This window comes from Cyberlindnera jadinii (assembly GCF_001661405.1).
Source record: "Cyberlindnera jadinii NRRL Y-1542 unplaced genomic scaffold CYBJAscaffold_7, whole genome shotgun sequence".
Taxonomy (NCBI): domain Eukaryota; kingdom Fungi; phylum Ascomycota; class Saccharomycetes; order Phaffomycetales; family Wickerhamomycetaceae; genus Williopsis; species Williopsis jadinii.
Window position 1 is genome coordinate 352,800 of NW_017963658.1, and position 16,575 is coordinate 369,374.

General features: G+C 46.9%; 10 protein-coding genes across 10 annotated transcripts; 6 read left to right on the plus strand and 4 right to left on the minus strand.

The window, feature by feature from the left end:
• The first annotated feature begins 1,091 nt into the window (after positions 1 to 1,091).
• Positions 1,092 to 1,851, plus strand: CYBJADRAFT_167915 (uncharacterized protein). The gene has a single exon (XM_020215139.1). The coding sequence runs from the start codon at positions 1,133 to 1,135 to the stop codon at positions 1,532 to 1,534; it is 402 nt and encodes a 133-aa protein (XP_020070378.1). The 5' UTR covers positions 1,092 to 1,132; the 3' UTR covers positions 1,535 to 1,851.
• Positions 1,722 to 3,431, minus strand: CYBJADRAFT_173338 (asparagine synthetase B; the record flags this gene model as incomplete). Its single annotated transcript, XM_020216449.1, has 1 exon — positions 1,722 to 3,431. The coding sequence occupies one exon, from the start codon at positions 3,429 to 3,431 to the stop codon at positions 1,722 to 1,724; it is 1,710 nt and encodes a 569-aa protein (XP_020070379.1).
• Positions 3,432 to 3,825: 394 nt separating this feature from the next.
• On the minus strand, positions 3,826 to 5,555 carry CUB1 (Cub1p; the record flags this gene model as incomplete). Its single annotated transcript, XM_020213365.1, has 1 exon — positions 3,826 to 5,555. Exon 1 carries the CDS (start codon positions 5,314 to 5,316, stop codon positions 3,826 to 3,828), a length of 1,491 nt encoding a protein of 496 aa, XP_020070380.1. The 5' UTR covers positions 5,317 to 5,555.
• A 276-nt stretch (positions 5,556 to 5,831) lies between these two features.
• Positions 5,832 to 7,268, minus strand: CYBJADRAFT_167917 (uncharacterized protein). Its single transcript, XM_020215140.1, has one exon. It carries the CDS (start codon positions 7,008 to 7,010, stop codon positions 5,967 to 5,969), a length of 1,044 nt encoding a protein of 347 aa, XP_020070381.1. The 5' UTR covers positions 7,011 to 7,268; the 3' UTR covers positions 5,832 to 5,966.
• A 416-nt stretch (positions 7,269 to 7,684) lies between these two features.
• On the minus strand, positions 7,685 to 8,239 carry CYBJADRAFT_173341 (uncharacterized protein; the record flags this gene model as incomplete). The annotated part of the gene is made up of 1 exon (XM_020216450.1): positions 7,685 to 8,239. One exon carries the CDS (start codon positions 8,237 to 8,239, stop codon positions 7,685 to 7,687), a length of 555 nt encoding a protein of 184 aa, XP_020070382.1.
• A 730-nt stretch (positions 8,240 to 8,969) lies between these two features.
• HTC1 (Htc1p) lies at positions 8,970 to 9,719 on the plus strand. Its single transcript, XM_020215141.1, has 2 exons — positions 8,970 to 9,099; positions 9,161 to 9,719. Exons 1-2 carry the CDS (start codon positions 9,042 to 9,044, stop codon positions 9,706 to 9,708), a joined length of 606 nt encoding a protein of 201 aa, XP_020070383.1. The 5' UTR covers positions 8,970 to 9,041; the 3' UTR covers positions 9,709 to 9,719.
• Positions 9,720 to 10,399: 680 nt separating this feature from the next.
• On the plus strand, positions 10,400 to 11,557 carry CYBJADRAFT_127586 (uncharacterized protein; the record flags this gene model as incomplete). The annotated part of the gene is made up of 1 exon (XM_020212706.1): positions 10,400 to 11,557. The coding sequence occupies one exon, from the start codon at positions 10,400 to 10,402 to the stop codon at positions 11,555 to 11,557; it is 1,158 nt and encodes a 385-aa protein (XP_020070384.1).
• Positions 11,558 to 11,736: 179 nt separating this feature from the next.
• On the plus strand, positions 11,737 to 13,239 carry CYBJADRAFT_128025 (pyridoxal phosphate-dependent aminotransferase; the record flags this gene model as incomplete). The annotated part of the gene is made up of 1 exon (XM_020212737.1): positions 11,737 to 13,239. One exon carries the CDS (start codon positions 11,737 to 11,739, stop codon positions 13,237 to 13,239), a length of 1,503 nt encoding a protein of 500 aa, XP_020070385.1.
• A 139-nt stretch (positions 13,240 to 13,378) lies between these two features.
• On the plus strand, positions 13,379 to 15,077 carry CYBJADRAFT_92153 (plasma membrane t-SNARE). The gene is made up of 2 exons (XM_020218015.1): positions 13,379 to 13,733; positions 14,080 to 15,077. Exons 1-2 carry the CDS (start codon positions 13,719 to 13,721, stop codon positions 14,944 to 14,946), a joined length of 882 nt encoding a protein of 293 aa, XP_020070386.1. The 5' UTR covers positions 13,379 to 13,718; the 3' UTR covers positions 14,947 to 15,077.
• A 926-nt stretch (positions 15,078 to 16,003) lies between these two features.
• ARG82 (inositol polyphosphate multikinase) lies at positions 16,004 to 16,503 on the plus strand (the record flags this gene model as incomplete). Its single annotated transcript, XM_020215142.1, has 1 exon — positions 16,004 to 16,503. A coding segment is annotated over exon 1 (482 nt), but the record flags the coding sequence as incomplete, so codon positions are not given.
• Positions 16,504 to 16,575: the final 72 nt, after the last annotated feature.

Genomic DNA, 16,575 nt, shown 5'->3' on the forward strand with positions numbered 1-16,575 from the left:
TCCACAATAGCCTGCTGTTCAGAGTCTTGTAATCCCCAAATTTAAGAAGTGATTGATAATGTGGTGGTCCTCTCTCTGGGTACCAATTCAAGTACAATTGAGTTCGCTTTTACTTGGTGTGAAGAATCTCTGTCCCGTATAAGAGTATCAACACATGGCATAATGGGAAGCCAACAGTTCTGGAATGTACCTATCTCTCGCCATATGCTAACGGCACTTCTACAAACTTGCCACGCTTCACAATCCCCCTTAGACACTAGGTGCTTTTCGTAGTCCGTTACCATGGACATTACAACATCTTAAGCGAGCCCCGCCTTTTATGCAATCAAACTTTAATACACAAACAGACCTGTATTGTACGCCACAGTCGCACATTCCTAAGGTTGGATTTGGCACATTACCGGTTTTTATACTCAAGCTTGATAACAATCAAGCTACACACGCCTGTCAGAACTCTCGCTTGTCTACACTAACAAGACTTGGCTGCTTTGGGAGTATATAGTTTGTCAGCCATAGGATCCCTACATGCTTACGATCTAACAATCTAACCTGTTAATTGCTACAATCCACCATCGCACTACTGGGAGGGCAACTGTGCGATGCAACACTATGTAAGTTGTGTTATCGTGGACCTGTGAAGAAATCTCTTGTGTGTCTGTGTGTGCATTACGGCCAAGAATGTACATATTGTTAAACACACAAGTTGTTGTACATAATTTATATGCAGCGAGAAATCTACCTGGGCATAAGGTTGGGAAGTATTAGAGGTGCAGCGATCACAGATTTCCTCTCTGACCCAAACTAAATCCCTTTTCGAGATCCTAATCATTCCCAAGGTGATCACCGGCTAAAACAGTCCCCCCCCCTCCCTTCGTACTGCCACACAAATTGGACCTGACCAAACTGTCCGAAAAATCGTCAATCAAAAAGACAGTTACCGATCCCCGGGGTGGGAGTTGGAAGTTCCCTAACAGCCGATGGCGATCCAAGCCGGGTAAGGTAGACACCCAGACATCACGACTAAAACCCTTATCGGAGCGGCGGTTTCTGTTTTCGGATTTCTTTTCCCACGGGATAACTCTACCTAATCACAAGATCACACTAACACGTCGAACGTGATCAAGAAACAGCCATGTGTATGTTCAAGCCCAAGCATCTCTTCCACTACGACGAGACCACTGGAATGGGAACCGTCTCGCTTATACAGCACGACCTCTACGTGGACAATCTAAGAAGCTGGGAGATTGAACAGATGGAGTTTGACAAAGGCGAGCTCGACAAGTACCATGACCAACAACCACCAGCGTACTGTCCAGTCGATAACGACCAGGCACCACCACCACGGTACCAGCTACAGCAGCAGCATGGATCGCATCACTACATGGATCACAAGAACAACAAGTGCCTACCATTACCTGTTACAACCCCAAGACGCAAGCTCACACGGTTCTCCCGCTTGAGAACGCACATGTTCATCATAACACTGTGTTTAGTCTTACTGGGTCTTCACACAATGGCATCACACTGTGGTTGAATGCCCACTATGAGCCACCACGTATAGACAGATGAGCCCCATACATCACATGCCATATATACACAAGCTTACTATACAGTAATAATATGAAAAAAAGATCACAGATTAATATAATTGTTCGGTGAGAGTACTCTATCTATGTACTTGTCTTATACCACTGTATTACAGAATGGTTGGAGCAGAGTGATCAGTTATCGTCGATGTGCTGATCGTGCAACTTGGCATAACGACCACTTGGGTCTTCAGCACAACCCCAGTCAGCCTTTGGAATCCATCTCATAACAGTCTCAGCAGCAGCCTTAGATGGGAACAACTCGTCAAACATACATCTGTACCAGTATGCCTCCTTGGTGGTTGGAATATCGTCACCCCATTCAGGTTTGGCGATCTTGAACTGCTCATCAGAGATGGTCTTCTCAGCAGTGTCCTTAAGACAGTCGATCCAGGAGTAACCAACACCATCGGAGAACTGCTCCTTCTGTCTCCAGAGGATCTCCTCTGGCAAGTATGGCTTGACGTCCGGTTCGTCGGTTGTGTCGAATGCCTTTCTCAGGATGTACTTCTCGATACGTCCCTCCTTTGGCTTGATGAGCTTCTCCTCTGGGTTGATGTTCATACAAACGTTCAAGAACTCCTTATCCAGGAATGGGACACGGGCCTCGAGACCCCAGGCCATGGTGGACTTGTTGGCTCTGAGACAGTCCGCCAAGTGCAAGTTCTTGACTCTCTTAACACACTCGGTGTGGAACTCTTGAGCGTTTGGCGCAGAGCCAAAGTACAAGTAACCACCAAAGATCTCATCAGAACCTTCACCTGAGAGAACCATCTTGACACCTTGGGCCTTGATCTTTCTGGAAAGCAGGAACATTGGGGTCGAGGCTCTGATGGTGGTGACATCGTAGGTCTCCAAGTGGTAGATCACGTCAGAAAGAGCATCAATACCTTCCTCCAAGGTGAAAGTGTGCTCGTGGTGGATTGTGTTGATGAAAGATGCCACCTTTCTAGCAGCAAGCAGATCTGGAGCACCTGGAAGACCAACGGCAAAAGAGTGCAACTTGCTCCAACCGTGGGCATGCAAATGACCAGCATCGTCAACACCAGCGAGTTTGTCGTCGTCTTCATCACCAGCAGAGGCCGCCTTGGCTGTCTCTCTGGCAGCGATGGAGGCGATCAACGAGGAGTCCAACCCACCAGAAAGCAAGACACCGTATGGAACCTCGGCCATGAGTCTCTTTCTGACAGCCAACTCCAAGGTCTCTCTGACCTTCTTGTAGTCGACAGGCTCCGTTGGGATCCTGTCCTCGTCCCACCATGAAGGCTGGAAGTATCTGGTGAACTTATCAGTGACAGAGTCGTAGACGTGGCCTGGTGGGAATGCGATGATCTCATCGCACTCGTCGACAAGACACTTGAGCTCGGAGGCAAAGTATCTGGTCTCTGGGGACTTGGAGGACTTACCCATGTAGAGCGTCACGACACCGATAGGGTCTCTTGCGGCAATGATACGGTCCTTAGGAGCATCGTACAGCACAAAGCCAAACATACCGTCCAGGTGCTTTGGAGCGTCAATGTCAAACTTTTGGTACATTGGGATGATCGGCTCACAATCGGACAAGGTCTTGAACTTGTAGTCACTGCACTCCGCTCTCAAGTGGATCTGGTTGTAGATCTCACCGTTGACCGCGAGGATCAACGACTCGTCCTCGTTGGTGATCGGCTGGGCACCGGAGTCCAGACCGACAATGGACAAACGCTCATGGCACAAGATTGTCGAGTTCTTGGTGACGTTACCAGACCAGTCAGGACCACGGTGTCTGATTCTCTTAGCGTACTGCAAAGCCTTAGGCTTGAACTCGGCAATGTACTCCTGTCTATAAGCAGCGAAGATACCACACATAGCTAGCTTTTCGTTCTAATTGAGAAGAGTATGAGTGATCAAGAAGTAGAGGAAAGTGGGCGAAAGAAAAGAGATTTTTCCACTTTTGAAGGCATCGCCGAGGTTTTGTCCTTTTTTCACATTTTTGCTTTCTTTTTTTTGTCCGACTGAGTCACTCGGTACGCGCACACTGATAATGGGATCGCCCGGGCCACATGACCACCAAGCGATAACCATGTTTATAATAGTATAATCATGATATAATCATGATATAATATAACGGAGCAGGACGGTATGGGTGTCGTATGTATAAAAGTACTTATAATAATATAGAAGAAACAGATATATAGAAGATAAGATATATAAGAGGGAATAAGAGAGAAATGCCGTTAAGATGTGTGCGAGTGTGCGTGCTCTAGTTCTTCAACTCGGAGTCTGCGATGCTTGGTGCGTAGCTTGGAACGTTGTAGTCTTCCGGTTCCAGTTCGTCATAGATGTCGTCCTGCTGGTCATCATCATCATCATCCTCCTCGTCATCGTCGTGCTCATAGAGCCCTTCATCATCATCCTCGTCGTGTTGTTCTCCTTCCTCCTCTTCACGGTCCTCGGCTTCAATCTTCATCTCTTCACAAATGTCGTAGCATTCGGCCAACAGCGCAGTCAGGGTACCTTGGCCTTCTGGCACTTGGCCATCCACAACAAACTTACCGTCCTCACGGAGATTGTCGAGAGAGGCAAGCTTCATTTGGTATGGATATAGCTCCCTTGCAGAGTTGATACCACCCATACGCTTCACCTCCAACAGACATCTTCTAACAGTGGACAGCTGGTTGTGGATAGGCTGCAATGCTTCGCTGACAGGCTCACTGGACTCTAGCAGCTTGTAGACAAATGCATAACAACGTCTCAAGAGGTACAGCAGCACAAATTGGCCCTTTGAAGAGTCCTCGGAGGATGTTGGGAACTTGCCGTTTACCCTGGTGTCGTCAATCTCTTGCAATTGCTTCTGGTAGGTGTAAAGGTCTGTTTCTCTAAGGGTCCATCTACGAGTAACCAGCAGATCCTCCAAGGTGGTTTTCAGCGTGAGCAGACGCTCATAGATTGGCTCAAGAGTCTTATCCAACTTGAAGTTATGTGCGTGTAGATCGTTGATCATGATGGTACAATCATCGAGCAAACCGTTCAATACTCTTTGACCTCCAACAACAACTTGACCAGTCTCAAGGGACTGGAACTTACCTTCGGAATCTCTGTGCGTTCTCAACTCCTGCAGTTCAGCCTCCAAAGGCTCCAGCTCCTTAGGATCAAATGAGTCTGGTCTAGAGGCAACACCAAGCAGTCTTCTTCTTAAAGAGACGAGCTTCTCCAAGAGACTCTGCAATTGTGGAGAGACACCGTCGATTTTATGCTCAACTGTTTTGTATTCATCCAGGCACTCTTGCAATTTGTTCTTCAAGAGGGAATGTTCCTCCTCCTCAACGCTGCTCTCCTGGATAATCTGCTCAATCTCATCCAATCTCTGCTTGATAGGTGTCAGGTCATGGTGTGTATACACTTTACTCTCGCTGAGGTGCTCCAACAAACGTTGGACAGTGATCAGGGATGCATAGGTTGCAGGGGCAGCCTTGGTCAACCCCACGGCAAGGAAGAACAACGAGAGCAGCTGGAACACATCGTCAAGCACTTGGTCAACCCTGTTGGCGATCTCATTCTCGGTGTGATTGGCCTTCCGGATCTTGTGCAGCTCGTGGACATGGGACATAACCTTCCCGTAGACGGTCTGGACATCCTTCGAGTTGAGATATTGGGAGCGATCCTTCTTCAAAGCGGACAGCTTGGAACGAATCTCCGTCAATGAATCAAACACTTCACGCTCGGAGTCTGGGACGTCGTTTGTATGTGGCATTTTCTCTGATTGGGCCTTTGTCTGTGTGTGCAATCCGGCCTATTTTGATTGTTTCCCTCTAGTCCAATTTCGATTTAACGATTTGTCCTTTCGAGATAGAATTTTGGTTGCTTTTTAAGGGGATAAACAGTTTTATCCAGGTGCTTTTTCAATTTTCCTCTTTAACCTATGTGTGACTTTTTTGTCTGTGTTTTTTTTTGGGGGGCCTCACAGTTTTGTCCCATGATCCTGCTATGGGCTAACTTTTGTGCCGTCGTGGCCGAGGGCTTTGGCAACAGGACATGAGACATGAGATCGCACAGCAGTAAAACAATTAGAATTTGGAAGGATATGTGGAGAGCAGCTGCACAGAGCGCAAATAATCACCACACTCTGGTCTGTGTGGGAGGCACTATCTTTGGAGGTGGCCCACTAGCACCGATCGAGAGGACCAACCTGCCTAGAATTCGGTGTTAATCACCTTCGCAAACACTTCATTGTCTTGACATTATGTTGTAGATCAAATGAGTGCCCCTGGGGCCTACACGATTAAACTTAAAATAACTTAAAAATCGTAACACCGTGATACAAGGAACAAAAAAATATGGGTATATAAAACAGACACAGAAGAGTTCTTGGACAAACGGGACAAAAGACAAGCTTCCTCGCCGTCAGTTGTCATCATCTGGGTTCGCCACACGAAGGATCTTTCTGGAATAGTCAGCCTCGTCTGCGAGAGAACCTTCACTGATACGTCTTCTTCCCAACATGACAGGATTGAGTCGCTGGTCCACCATCGACTCGTCTTTACTCAGGAATGGGTTGGACAACGGTCTGCTGAGTTGCGAGTTGTCACGCTTCATAGCACCGATATAAGCAGAGTCTGCCAGTTCCGCATCGCGCTCCTTGGAGGCTTGACGACGACGACGGAAGAAGAACACGGCAAAGCCGATAAGAACCAGCGCAGCAACACCACCTATGGCACCTCCCACAGCTGGCCCTACTGCGCTTGAGCTGGAGGACTTGCCGGTGGAGCCTGTTGACGACGCTGAAGACGAGGATTCCGTGGAGGAGGAGGAGGAGGACGTTGCTGATGTACTGCCCGTGGCAGATATCGTTTTCGTTGCAGTTTCAGTGGCCGTTGCAGTGTTCGCAACGGTTGAATACAGCACTATTGTGGATCCACTCTGCTCTTGCGTGGAAATTGCAGATCTCGTCTGCTGTGCTGACTGTGTGGTGGATTCTGTGGTTTGTGTAGTTTGCTGAGACGTTGTGCCTGTCTGTTGATTAGTGGTTGTTGAGCCGTCTGTGCTGGTTGTCTGTGCGTTCGTGCTTGTCGTAGCACCTGTACCACTTGTTGTCGTGCTGCTTGATGTGGAGTCGTCGGCAATGGCACTAACGTCGCTATTGGAATACACATCATAGGCATTTGAGCCACCGCACGTCTCGTCGCCGTAACCGTAACAAGGCGTATTACATTGTGATGACGAAGTGGAGTCCGTCGGTGCTGAGGAGCCACAGATACACGTACCACCGTTTGTTAACGCAAAGTAGGCATAGTTTGCACATTGCGATTCACAGTATGAAGAACTCTGGAATGAGTATTCGCTACTCTGTGAAAACGACGAAGGTAAAGAGCTGTAGCACCCAACGTGTGTGATGGCTGCTTGAGACACGCCGAGTAAAGAGAGAAACACCACCAGCGTTGACTTCATAGCTCTCGTTGTGTGTATGTGTCTCTGATGATTAGAACAAGAAGAGAAATGAGTGAATGATTAAAGTCTTGAAGGCTCGGGTATATCGTGGCGGCCTTCTTCGTCCAGTCAATGTCCTAATATCTTTAGTCTCGTGGATTTGTCCTTGTCTGTCCCGTCTCTCCACTAAACCCTGTCTCTATAACCTACTTGAGAATAAAGTCGAGGTGGAAGTTTGTTTCAAGGCCAGAGAGAGAAAAAAAGACTAAAAAAACATCTAAAGGAGAGAAACTGTGAGATTTTAATCAACAGGAAAGAAATGAAAAAGCCTTCCCTCGTGTTGTTTCTCTAGCATTTCTTTTTTTTTTTCAGTTTGTCCGTTTTCTCTCTCTTTCGGTTAAATTTTTGCACCAATTGGCGTGTGAGGCGCGTTAGGACTTTCGAAGGGGGAAGGAGCTAACGCGCGCGTTTGGAACTTTAAAGCCTCGCCAGCTACACAGGATTAACCGTTTTGGTTACAGTCTTCCCTACTCCTAAGCTCTGTTTACCTCAAAAATAAACAAAAAAAAGAAAAAGAGATGATCAAGATGGTCTGGAATCACGACCAGCTTGTCCATGATCACGAGCGTACATATGGAAGCCTACATAGATTTTAACGCTCCTTTTTTGGATCTAGTTAATGTTGTTCGTGTATTCTACTTTGCTCTCAGCTTTTGAATATGACCATAAGCCTCTCTCCATCCATCAACCACAAGGCTCTTAACCTGTGTGATAAACTGACGAATAGCCAAACCTGCGTACTTGTACATATTACTGACGATCAGGTCCTTATAGATGGAGATGAAATTGATCAATCTGTACTTTTCGATGAGTTCACTCACCTGGTACAGATTCAGTACTCCGTTCTTGTAATCGTTGCACAGCACAATTTGGTTTCTCAAGTCGAACCAGTCGTTGAACGTCAGCAAGGCAAAGAGCACAGCACCGAGGATCAGAGAGACTAAGAGTCTCGATTCAACACCTGTACGTGAACCTTGGAGTTGGTACAAGACAAAATAAACAACAAGGACAAATATACAGACCAGCGATTGTCCAAATGGCGTTGACACCAACGAAGGTTGGAGTACAGGAACTGTGTTACAGAACGAATTCACAGGCGCATTGTTAACGTGGAAGAGTTTCGTTAAAGACGCATCTTGTTGTAAGGACAAAGCCTTCGAGTTGAATAAGGAGTTGAAAAAACTGGACATTTGGAACGCTTCAGCGGTGTCGATAAAGTCGATAATACCAGCGGTGTGTTAAGTTGCTTCTTTTATTTGGTGTTGGTTTTTTTATTGTCTTTGATTTTCGCGTCTCCTTGTACCCCGTGTCCAGGCAGATAAGTGCATCTTCAGATTTGTCCGGTTCTGTGTGACATGTCCTGAGACTTTGGTCTAGTTTGTCCATTGGTGGATCCAATCCGGTGAGACATAATAGTACTGTCGCTATATCCAGGGCTCTGCTTCACAGTTCCACTCTGGCTAACCGTGTCAAAGGCTCACACTTGGTGAATAGTAAATTCTACTTTTGAAATCTTTTGCATATCCTCAAACAGAGTCTTTCACACCTACAATTTTGACGGGAGGAGAAGCAGTACAAGACCCTTTCTTTTCCGTCATTAATATCCCTACATGTTTGGAGACAAGGTGGAGAGTTTGTAGTGAGCCTCTTCAATTTTAATGAGCTGCATTCAGATTTGTTTTGTCTTGGAGATCAATTGTACCTCCGTGCGTGGTCCAGTCGGCTCAAGGATGAAGCCCTGATGATACATATAAACGACGGCCATCTTGAATAAATATACAACCTCAATACTGTAAGCCTTTCTTGATCATGAATTAACCCCCAGGCCCTCATTTTTAAAAAAAATTAAAAGCCCTGTCGCAATTATATAAGGACACAGCCAACACTTGTCCAATGTGCTCGGATTATACCTTGAATTATCGACATTGAAGATTTTTGGGCCAGTTTCCATTGATACCTCGACTACTGAATACCGCCACGACTATTTTGATAATGGGCGAGATTATAAGCAGCAATGTGATCACATGGGAACGAGCTACAAGGATAGTTGGTGAGTGTTTCGGGATTCCAAACCGTTATATGCGAATAGGCACTAACAACTCGAGGGGAAGAGACGAATCAGCTGGGTGAACTGTACAGAGATCAGCGCACCACGGACAGGTATCGTGTCTTCAAGGAGAGCTGCATTGCCAATGGCGAGAGTGTCGTCCAGTTCATAGTGAAACATAGATTACAATGGGTCAGCAACGGGCAGGTTGACGTCCAACCTTCTTCAACACGGCTCTTTGCCAATGAGAACGATGTCTGTTTCATTCCAAACGAGTTCCCTTACAATTTCTCCAAAGACATCACACACCTTGTCGTATGGTCAAAGCTCCGAATTCCCTGCGATCCAAACTCCTCGATTGGAGACGTTTCTCCACGCACAAGATGTGTCATTGACAAGTTCATCCACAGGAATTTCGTCGAGCAACTGGGTATGTGTGACGAAGACGTCCTGTGGTTTAGAAACTTCCCGAGTTTACAAAGTGTTGTGGAACTATCGCATGTACATGTTCTGCTGAGAAACTTCCCGGATGCCTTTTACAGAGCAATCGTCAACACCTCTGGGGTCGTCCTCGAAGAGAGCGAAGTTGATGAGATTATGAACTCAGATTAGACTAAACCATAGATTAGAAAGATATAGCTAAAAAACCCTGTATATATACTCATTTCCCAGCATAGAAAGGCCTCGACCAAAACGAGACGAGAGCCTTTGTAGTACCCACTGCTTTTTTAACTTAATAACGTTTTGTCAGTGCTTAAAGCTGCTCCCGGGGATGGCCTTACATCTGTCTGTTCCTTAGACTTTGACCCAAACGTCTGCTTTTCCCTGTGGCTAGAAAAACGGATAAGCCGGGACAAATCTTCTTTTTTCTTCCTTCATTCTTTCTTTTTGACATCGATAACCGGCTACGTGGAGAACGCCTAAAACACGGACAACCAAGACTTGACACCAATAAATAGTCCCCGCCCACATGCTAAGACAAGACTCGACCGAAGCGCTTGTCCAACAAAACGGGATCAGAGCATCTCTAAGGGACAACGGCATTCTCCTAAAGCAACAACTTGTCCTTGATGACGACCATTCTTTCCTCAGTGGATTATGTTCATCCGCGTGCACGCAGTCTTCTCAAGGTGACGGACAGACACTGATCCCATACGCTGAGATCCTCAACGTGAAGTCAGCTCCGTCAACTGTGGACAACGATGACGGTGCTGACGAGTACGAGATCACATTTGCTGCGAAGGTGAGCTCTCAGTCGATCTACGTACCGAGAAGTGTCGTTATCACCGTTGATAACACAATGATGGATCAGGACGTTGTGAAGTTCGTGATGCAAAAGAGCTATTCAGGAACGTCACCTTATAAACGTGTGATGGTGATACTGAATCCACACGGTGGCCAAGGTAAGGCAATAGATCTCTTCATGACGAGGGCCAAGCCCATCCTGGACGCTGCCGGCTGTGCTGTTGACATCTGTAAGACTGAGAAGTACAGACACGCTGTGGAGATTGTAGAAACCATGGACGTTTCGAAATACGACGTTATTGCGTGTGCCTCCGGTGATGGTATCCCCCATGAGGTGTTCAACGGGCTTTACAGACGTGCTGACCGTGCCCATGCGCTGGACTCCATCGCAGTGACCCAATTGCCCTGTGGCTCGGGTAATGCCATGTCAGAATCGTGCCACGGGACAGGCGAGGCCTCCCAGGCTGCCATATCGCTTGTCAAGTCACATGTGGTCAATATTGACCTGATGGCTGTGACACAGCAGGGGAAGACAACGGTGTCATTCCTGTCACAGACCATGGGTGTTATCGCAGACGCAGATATCAAGACAGAGGCTCTACGGTTCCTCGGAGCCGTGAGATTCGACATCGGCGTGGCATATGGAGTGTTTGCAGGGCACAAGTATCCCTGTGAACTCGCTGTGAAATACGCTGCGAAGTCAAAGACCGAGGTTCGTGATTATTTCGACCGTCACGTTGCCAAACTGGACGATAAGACATCCAAAATCACTGAAGAGACTTTGACGTTGAAGTACAACGCCGACTCTCCCATCCCAGATGACTGGGAAAGACTGGAAAGAGACTTCTGCGACAACATCGAAGTGTTTTACACCGGAAAGATGCCCTACATCTCGCACGACGTCAATTTCTTCCCTGCAGCACTGCCGAACGACGGGTCGTTCGACCTGATCATGATGGACTCGCGCACCCCAATCACAAGACAGACGCCGATCCTACTAAGCCTGGACTCTGGTAAACACGTCCATGCACCTGAAGTGCAACATGCAAAGGTTCTAGCGTACCGGTTGACTCCAAAATTCACAGGCGGACTACTCTCAATCGACGGCGAGAGGTTCCCGTTCGAGGAGACACAGGTCGAAGTGCTCCCGGGGGCAGCAAAGACTCTGATGAAGAATGGCATATTCAGACCAGACAGAGCACTCAACGAGATTTAGATCGCAAACAAGAAACATCCAAGGCATAGTAATGGCTTGACCTAACACAATGGTGATGTAGTGCCCCTAACCGATGAGCGCCCTCTGTTCCGAGTAACTTTTTTCATGGCCGCGGTGACTAACTTCCTCTCCCTGCTGACCACTTGTCCCGTCTCAAAGTGTTTGCCATTGGTCTAAAGATGGTCGCCTCGTCAAGTTCAAGCTCGCTACAGGAGTTCCAGCAACTGGAGCAGACCCTGCCGCCGCCTATTCAGTCTTCGTCTACAAAGATCTTCCAACAGTTTGAGCTGTCTTCCCCATCACCTGAGAACGCGCAGCAGAAGCTGAGCAGCAAGAACCCGTTGGCTCGTCTACAACAGTTGCGTAACGAGGAGTGCCATTCTCCCATTCCAACTCCAGGCCCGATACATCCTCCAGATGTCCATTATCCAGCATTGAACAAGGAGAACGCCGCCACTGGTGTGATTTGGTGTACTGATAGGGCAAGCGAGCGTGGTTATCCCCATGTCGGTGACTGGGTCAACCTGGGCCAGGGTATGCCTGAGACTGGCGATGTTCCGGGCTGCTTCAAGAGGCCTATTGAGATGAAGATGTCACTGGACAGCCGTGAGTATGGTCCTACGTCCGGTATCAAAGAGTTGAGACAAGCTGTTGCAGACTTGTACAATGACCATTTCAGACAAGGGAAGGAGTCCAAGTACACGTGGGAGAACGTCAACATTGCGCCAGGTGGAAGAGCTGCACTGACCAGGATCGCAGCCATCTTGGGAGATGCCTATCTCTCCTTTTTCTTGCCTGATTACACTGCTTACGCAGAGATGCTTTCTCTTTTCAAAAACTTTGCTCCTATACCTGTTCCTCTGTACGAGACTGATGGCTACAAGATAGATCTGAAGATCATCAAGGGTGAATTGAACCGTGGTGTGAGTGCCATCTTGACTTCAAACCCAAGAAACCCCACTGGCCAGTGTCTCACACGGGAAGAACTGCACAAATTGCACAAGATGTGTAGAGAAAAATGTCTGTTGATCATGGATGAATTCTACACCAGATATTACTACGACGGGGAGGTTGGCGAGTGTATAAGTTCTGCCAGTGAGGTTGAAGACGTCAATAAGGATCCTGTTTTGATCATTGATGGGCTGACTAAATTCTTCAGACTGCCAGGATGGAGAATCTCGTGGGTTGTTGGTCCAAAGCAGTACATCTCTGCTCTCAGTTCTGCGGGCTCATACCTCGATGGAGGTGCCAATTACCCGTTCCAAGAGGCTGCTGTGTCATTCTTGAAACCAGATTTGGTTAAACAGGAGACCATTGCGTTGCAACTCCATTTCAAGGCCAAGAGGGACTACTGTCTTGACAGGCTAATCAAGATGGGATTCAAGTTCAAAGTGAAGCCGAACTCAACTTTCTACATTTGGGTTGATCTAAGCCATTTGCCTGGTAAGCTGTCGAACTGTCTAGGGTTCTTCCACGAGGCCTTACACGAAGAGGTCATCGTTGTTCCGGGTATCTTCTTTGACCTTAACCCGTTGAGTTTCAGAGAGCTGAGCGATAGTGAGATGTATTCCTACGTCAGAATCTCCTATGGACCTGATATGGAGAGTATGGTCAAAGGAATGGACAGAATTGAGAATGTCCTACGTAAGCATGGAGCCCTGCCAGCTGGATATACCTCATAAACCGTCCTGTCTGACCAGCTCTTGGTCAAAAATGACTACGTATACGATTCGTTTGTACTAGGAAATGTCCCATAATAGAATGACTTGTGTAACAAGGACATAATGTAAAGAAAGGCCCAAAGTGCCGACAATTTTATCTGTTTTTGGAAATATGCCGAATGCTTCGCCCAATTTCCCGAAATTTCCCGAAATCTGCCTCAAAGGGACAAGAACAAAAATTTCACCGATCGGCCACCACAACCACAAAGGGACAAAACAGTGACGAAAACGGACAAAACCAATTAAAAGGAAAAAATAAAAACAGACACCGCCAAAATGGAACGAGGGAGAGAAAAAAGTGCACTTCTTTTTGTCTGTCTGTCTTCCCCTTTGTAAAACAAAAAAACCAAATTTCGAAAGGACAAACTTCGTCTCTTTTTTTAAACCCATCACCAAAATAAGAAAAGGTTAAAAAACCAAGACAAAGACAAAAAGGTCAGATGAGTTATAACAATGTAAGTGCTTTTCACTCCCAGTCTCTCCTTCGCAGTCGATAATTCTCTGGACAGTCAAGCGTCCATCACAAGCCGTTCCCAATTGTTTATTCCCCATGACCATTTGTCGTCATTCTCGTGATCGGTTGTTGTTGTTTTGTGTCCTAAATACCCCTGTGGCTGGCCCAATGGATCACCTGGACACGACATTGACCACGTTACTGTTTCTGTACACTGTCTTTGTGGACTTTTGTCCTTGTGGACTATCGACTCTGTGGATGGACCCTGAAGCTCAAGTCCCTGCGGACCGACTCGAGCCCAAGCCTCAGAGATTGAGTACTAACACAGCACCCTCTCCGCTTCATAGCAATACGGTTACGATAACAGCAACCCGTACCAGGAGAACCCATACCAAGAGAACCATGAGCTGAACGACTACAACGATGGTGGTGACGATTTCGTCAACTTCATGAACAACATTGCCAGCATCAACAACGATTTGGACAACTACAACCAGTTGGTGGAGCTGATCGAGTTCAACCAGAGAAAGCTGTTGACCGAGGTGAACGAGGACCAGGAGTTGGCGACCAGAAAGCAGCTGGACAGTCTTGTTGCACAGGCCTCTTCGCTGCAGCAGACGTTGAAGAGCAAGATTAAGGACGCTCAGGCCACCGCAGGCAATGACTCTGCAAAGAAGGCGCAGGCCGAGAACTCGAGACAGAGATTCCTCAAGTACATTCAGGACTACAGGGTCATCGAGGCCAACTACAGGGAGGAGAACAAGCAGCAAGCTGCTAGACAGTACAAGATTGTCCGTCCAGATGCGACTGATGCCGAAGTTGATGACGCCATTAACGACGTTGGCGGACAGCAAATCTTTTCACAGGCGATCATGAACGCCTCGAGAAGAGGTGAGGCTAAGACCGCCTTAGCAGAGGTTCAATCGAGACACAAGGAATTGCAGAAGTTGGAGAAGACCATGGCTGAGTTGACCCAGTTGTTCCACGACATGGAGGAGATTGTTGCTCAGCAGAATGTTCAGGTTGAGAACATTGATACCGAGATCGAAGGTGCCCAGAAGGACATTGAGATGGGGCTTGGACACACCGACAAGGCTGTTGAGAGTGCCAGAAAGGCTAGAAGAAAAAAATGCTGGTGTTACAGTATCCTTGCTTTGATTATCATCATCATCATTGTCGTTATTGTTGTTCCAATTGCAACTCATTTCAGCTGAAGCAATGGCAGCGTTCTCACTCGCGTTGTTTAACGATGGAATCCTTCTGGTGATCATGTATCTTTAATCCACTGTTCTTTTGCCCTACCTCTCTTTCCTCTTTCCTTGTCCTTTTCTGGTGTTGTTTCTTCCTCGCGTTTCCTTGTTGTCTCTATCTTTCGATCTTCACCTCTTGCTTGTTTGTTTTGTTTTCTTTGTTTTCTTTGTTTTCTTTGTTTTCTTTGTTTTCTTTGTTTTCCGTTATACCGTGGTCATCAGAAGGATGTGTGTACTATTAATGATGATGAGACTCCATGTTGTCTTGCTAAGCAGTCAGGCAACTGTTGTCCTCAGAGCTGAAGAAGAAAAGTATATATACATTTGGCAGTTAGTTAAAGCCAAGTGTATGACGAAAAAAGAGATGGAATCGCAAATGAGGCCAGAGAGGATGAGAAGCAAACTGAAGAGAAGAGGAAAGCAGGAGGATATACCTTGACCGTTCATAATGTAACCCTCACAATTAATAATTGACTTTGTTATCCTTTATACGACTCTACAATACACATACATTTCTATGGTAAAAACACACCGAGGTGCACAGCTCTATGTACAACTAATGGCTTATATAACGGGAATATGGGATAGTGATTAAAGTCCTGAAGCAATTGACACTGGAGATTGTTCCAATAAAGAACAGTTCAATCAGGGTGGAGAAATCCCTATGGTTGTTTGATCTCCCAGTAAAGACGAAAGTGTTCTATTAAACCATGGTCCAACAATCAGGACGAACCCAATTGAAGGAGTTAACTAGAAGGCTTGAACGTCCTGGTTATCTTGATTGGAGAAAAGAAGAAAGACCAGAAGTGTGTAAAGGAAAGGAAACGAGAAGTTGAAAAGTTTTCTCTGCAAAAGTGGGCGATGTCCATTCTGGTGGTGTCCGGGTTTGTTGGTGTCCGGGCTTGTTGGTGACCGGGTGTTTCGGTGTCCGGGTTTGCCATACGCCGATGCCCATGTGCTATATTATGGCCCTGGATTCATCATGTTCACCAGTGTTGTGTCTCTTGATGATTGACCAGCTGTATTCCCCGTGTCGCTGATGAAGTACTCGAAAGCTCAGCATCAGGTCGCTGGCCACGACGGTGCTTTGGTCGATGATACCGGTATGGTATTCATCAAGCCGAGCACTGAACAAGAGATCCAATTCTATACCCAGATCCAAGCTATGGAGTCCTCTGCTGGTGACGACGACAACGAAGAGGCCCTCTATCTCACTGACTTCTTGCCTGCGTTCATGGGCACCCTACAGCATGGGATATCCGAACAGGTTGAACAGAGCCAGCAGGTTACAGACGAGCTGCGCCAAATGCATACGAGCCAATCTCAATCCCAAACGGCTAGTGATATTGATCCTTCGATTCCATATCTGGTCTTGGAAAACCTGCTATACCCGTACAAGCACCCCTCGATCATTGATATCAAGCTTGGCTCGGTGCTACACGACGAGAATTCCTCAAATGAAAAGAGAGAACGGCTACAGAGGGTTAGTGAAGAGACAACATCTGGCTCTCTGCACTATAGGGTCTGTGGTATGAAGTTATATGGTGATAAAGTGCCAGACTTATCAAAATTCGACAATGCTGATGGCCATGT

Excerpts from the sequence above, each read along its gene's own strand:
- HTC1 (XM_020215141.1), top strand. The coding sequence starts at position 9,042 with ATGGGCGAGATTATAAGCAGCAATGTGATCACATGGGAACGAGCTACA. Across the intron at positions 9,100-9,160 it reads ACGAGCTACAAGGATAGTTG|AGACGAATCAGCTGGGTGAA; the intron begins GTGAGTGTTTCG and ends CTCGAGGGGAAG.
- CYBJADRAFT_167915 (XM_020215139.1), top strand. The coding sequence starts at position 1,133 with ATGTGTATGTTCAAGCCCAAGCATCTCTTCCACTACGACGAGACCACT.
- CYBJADRAFT_167917 (XM_020215140.1), bottom strand. The coding sequence starts at position 7,010 with ATGAAGTCAACGCTGGTGGTGTTTCTCTCTTTACTCGGCGTGTCTCAA.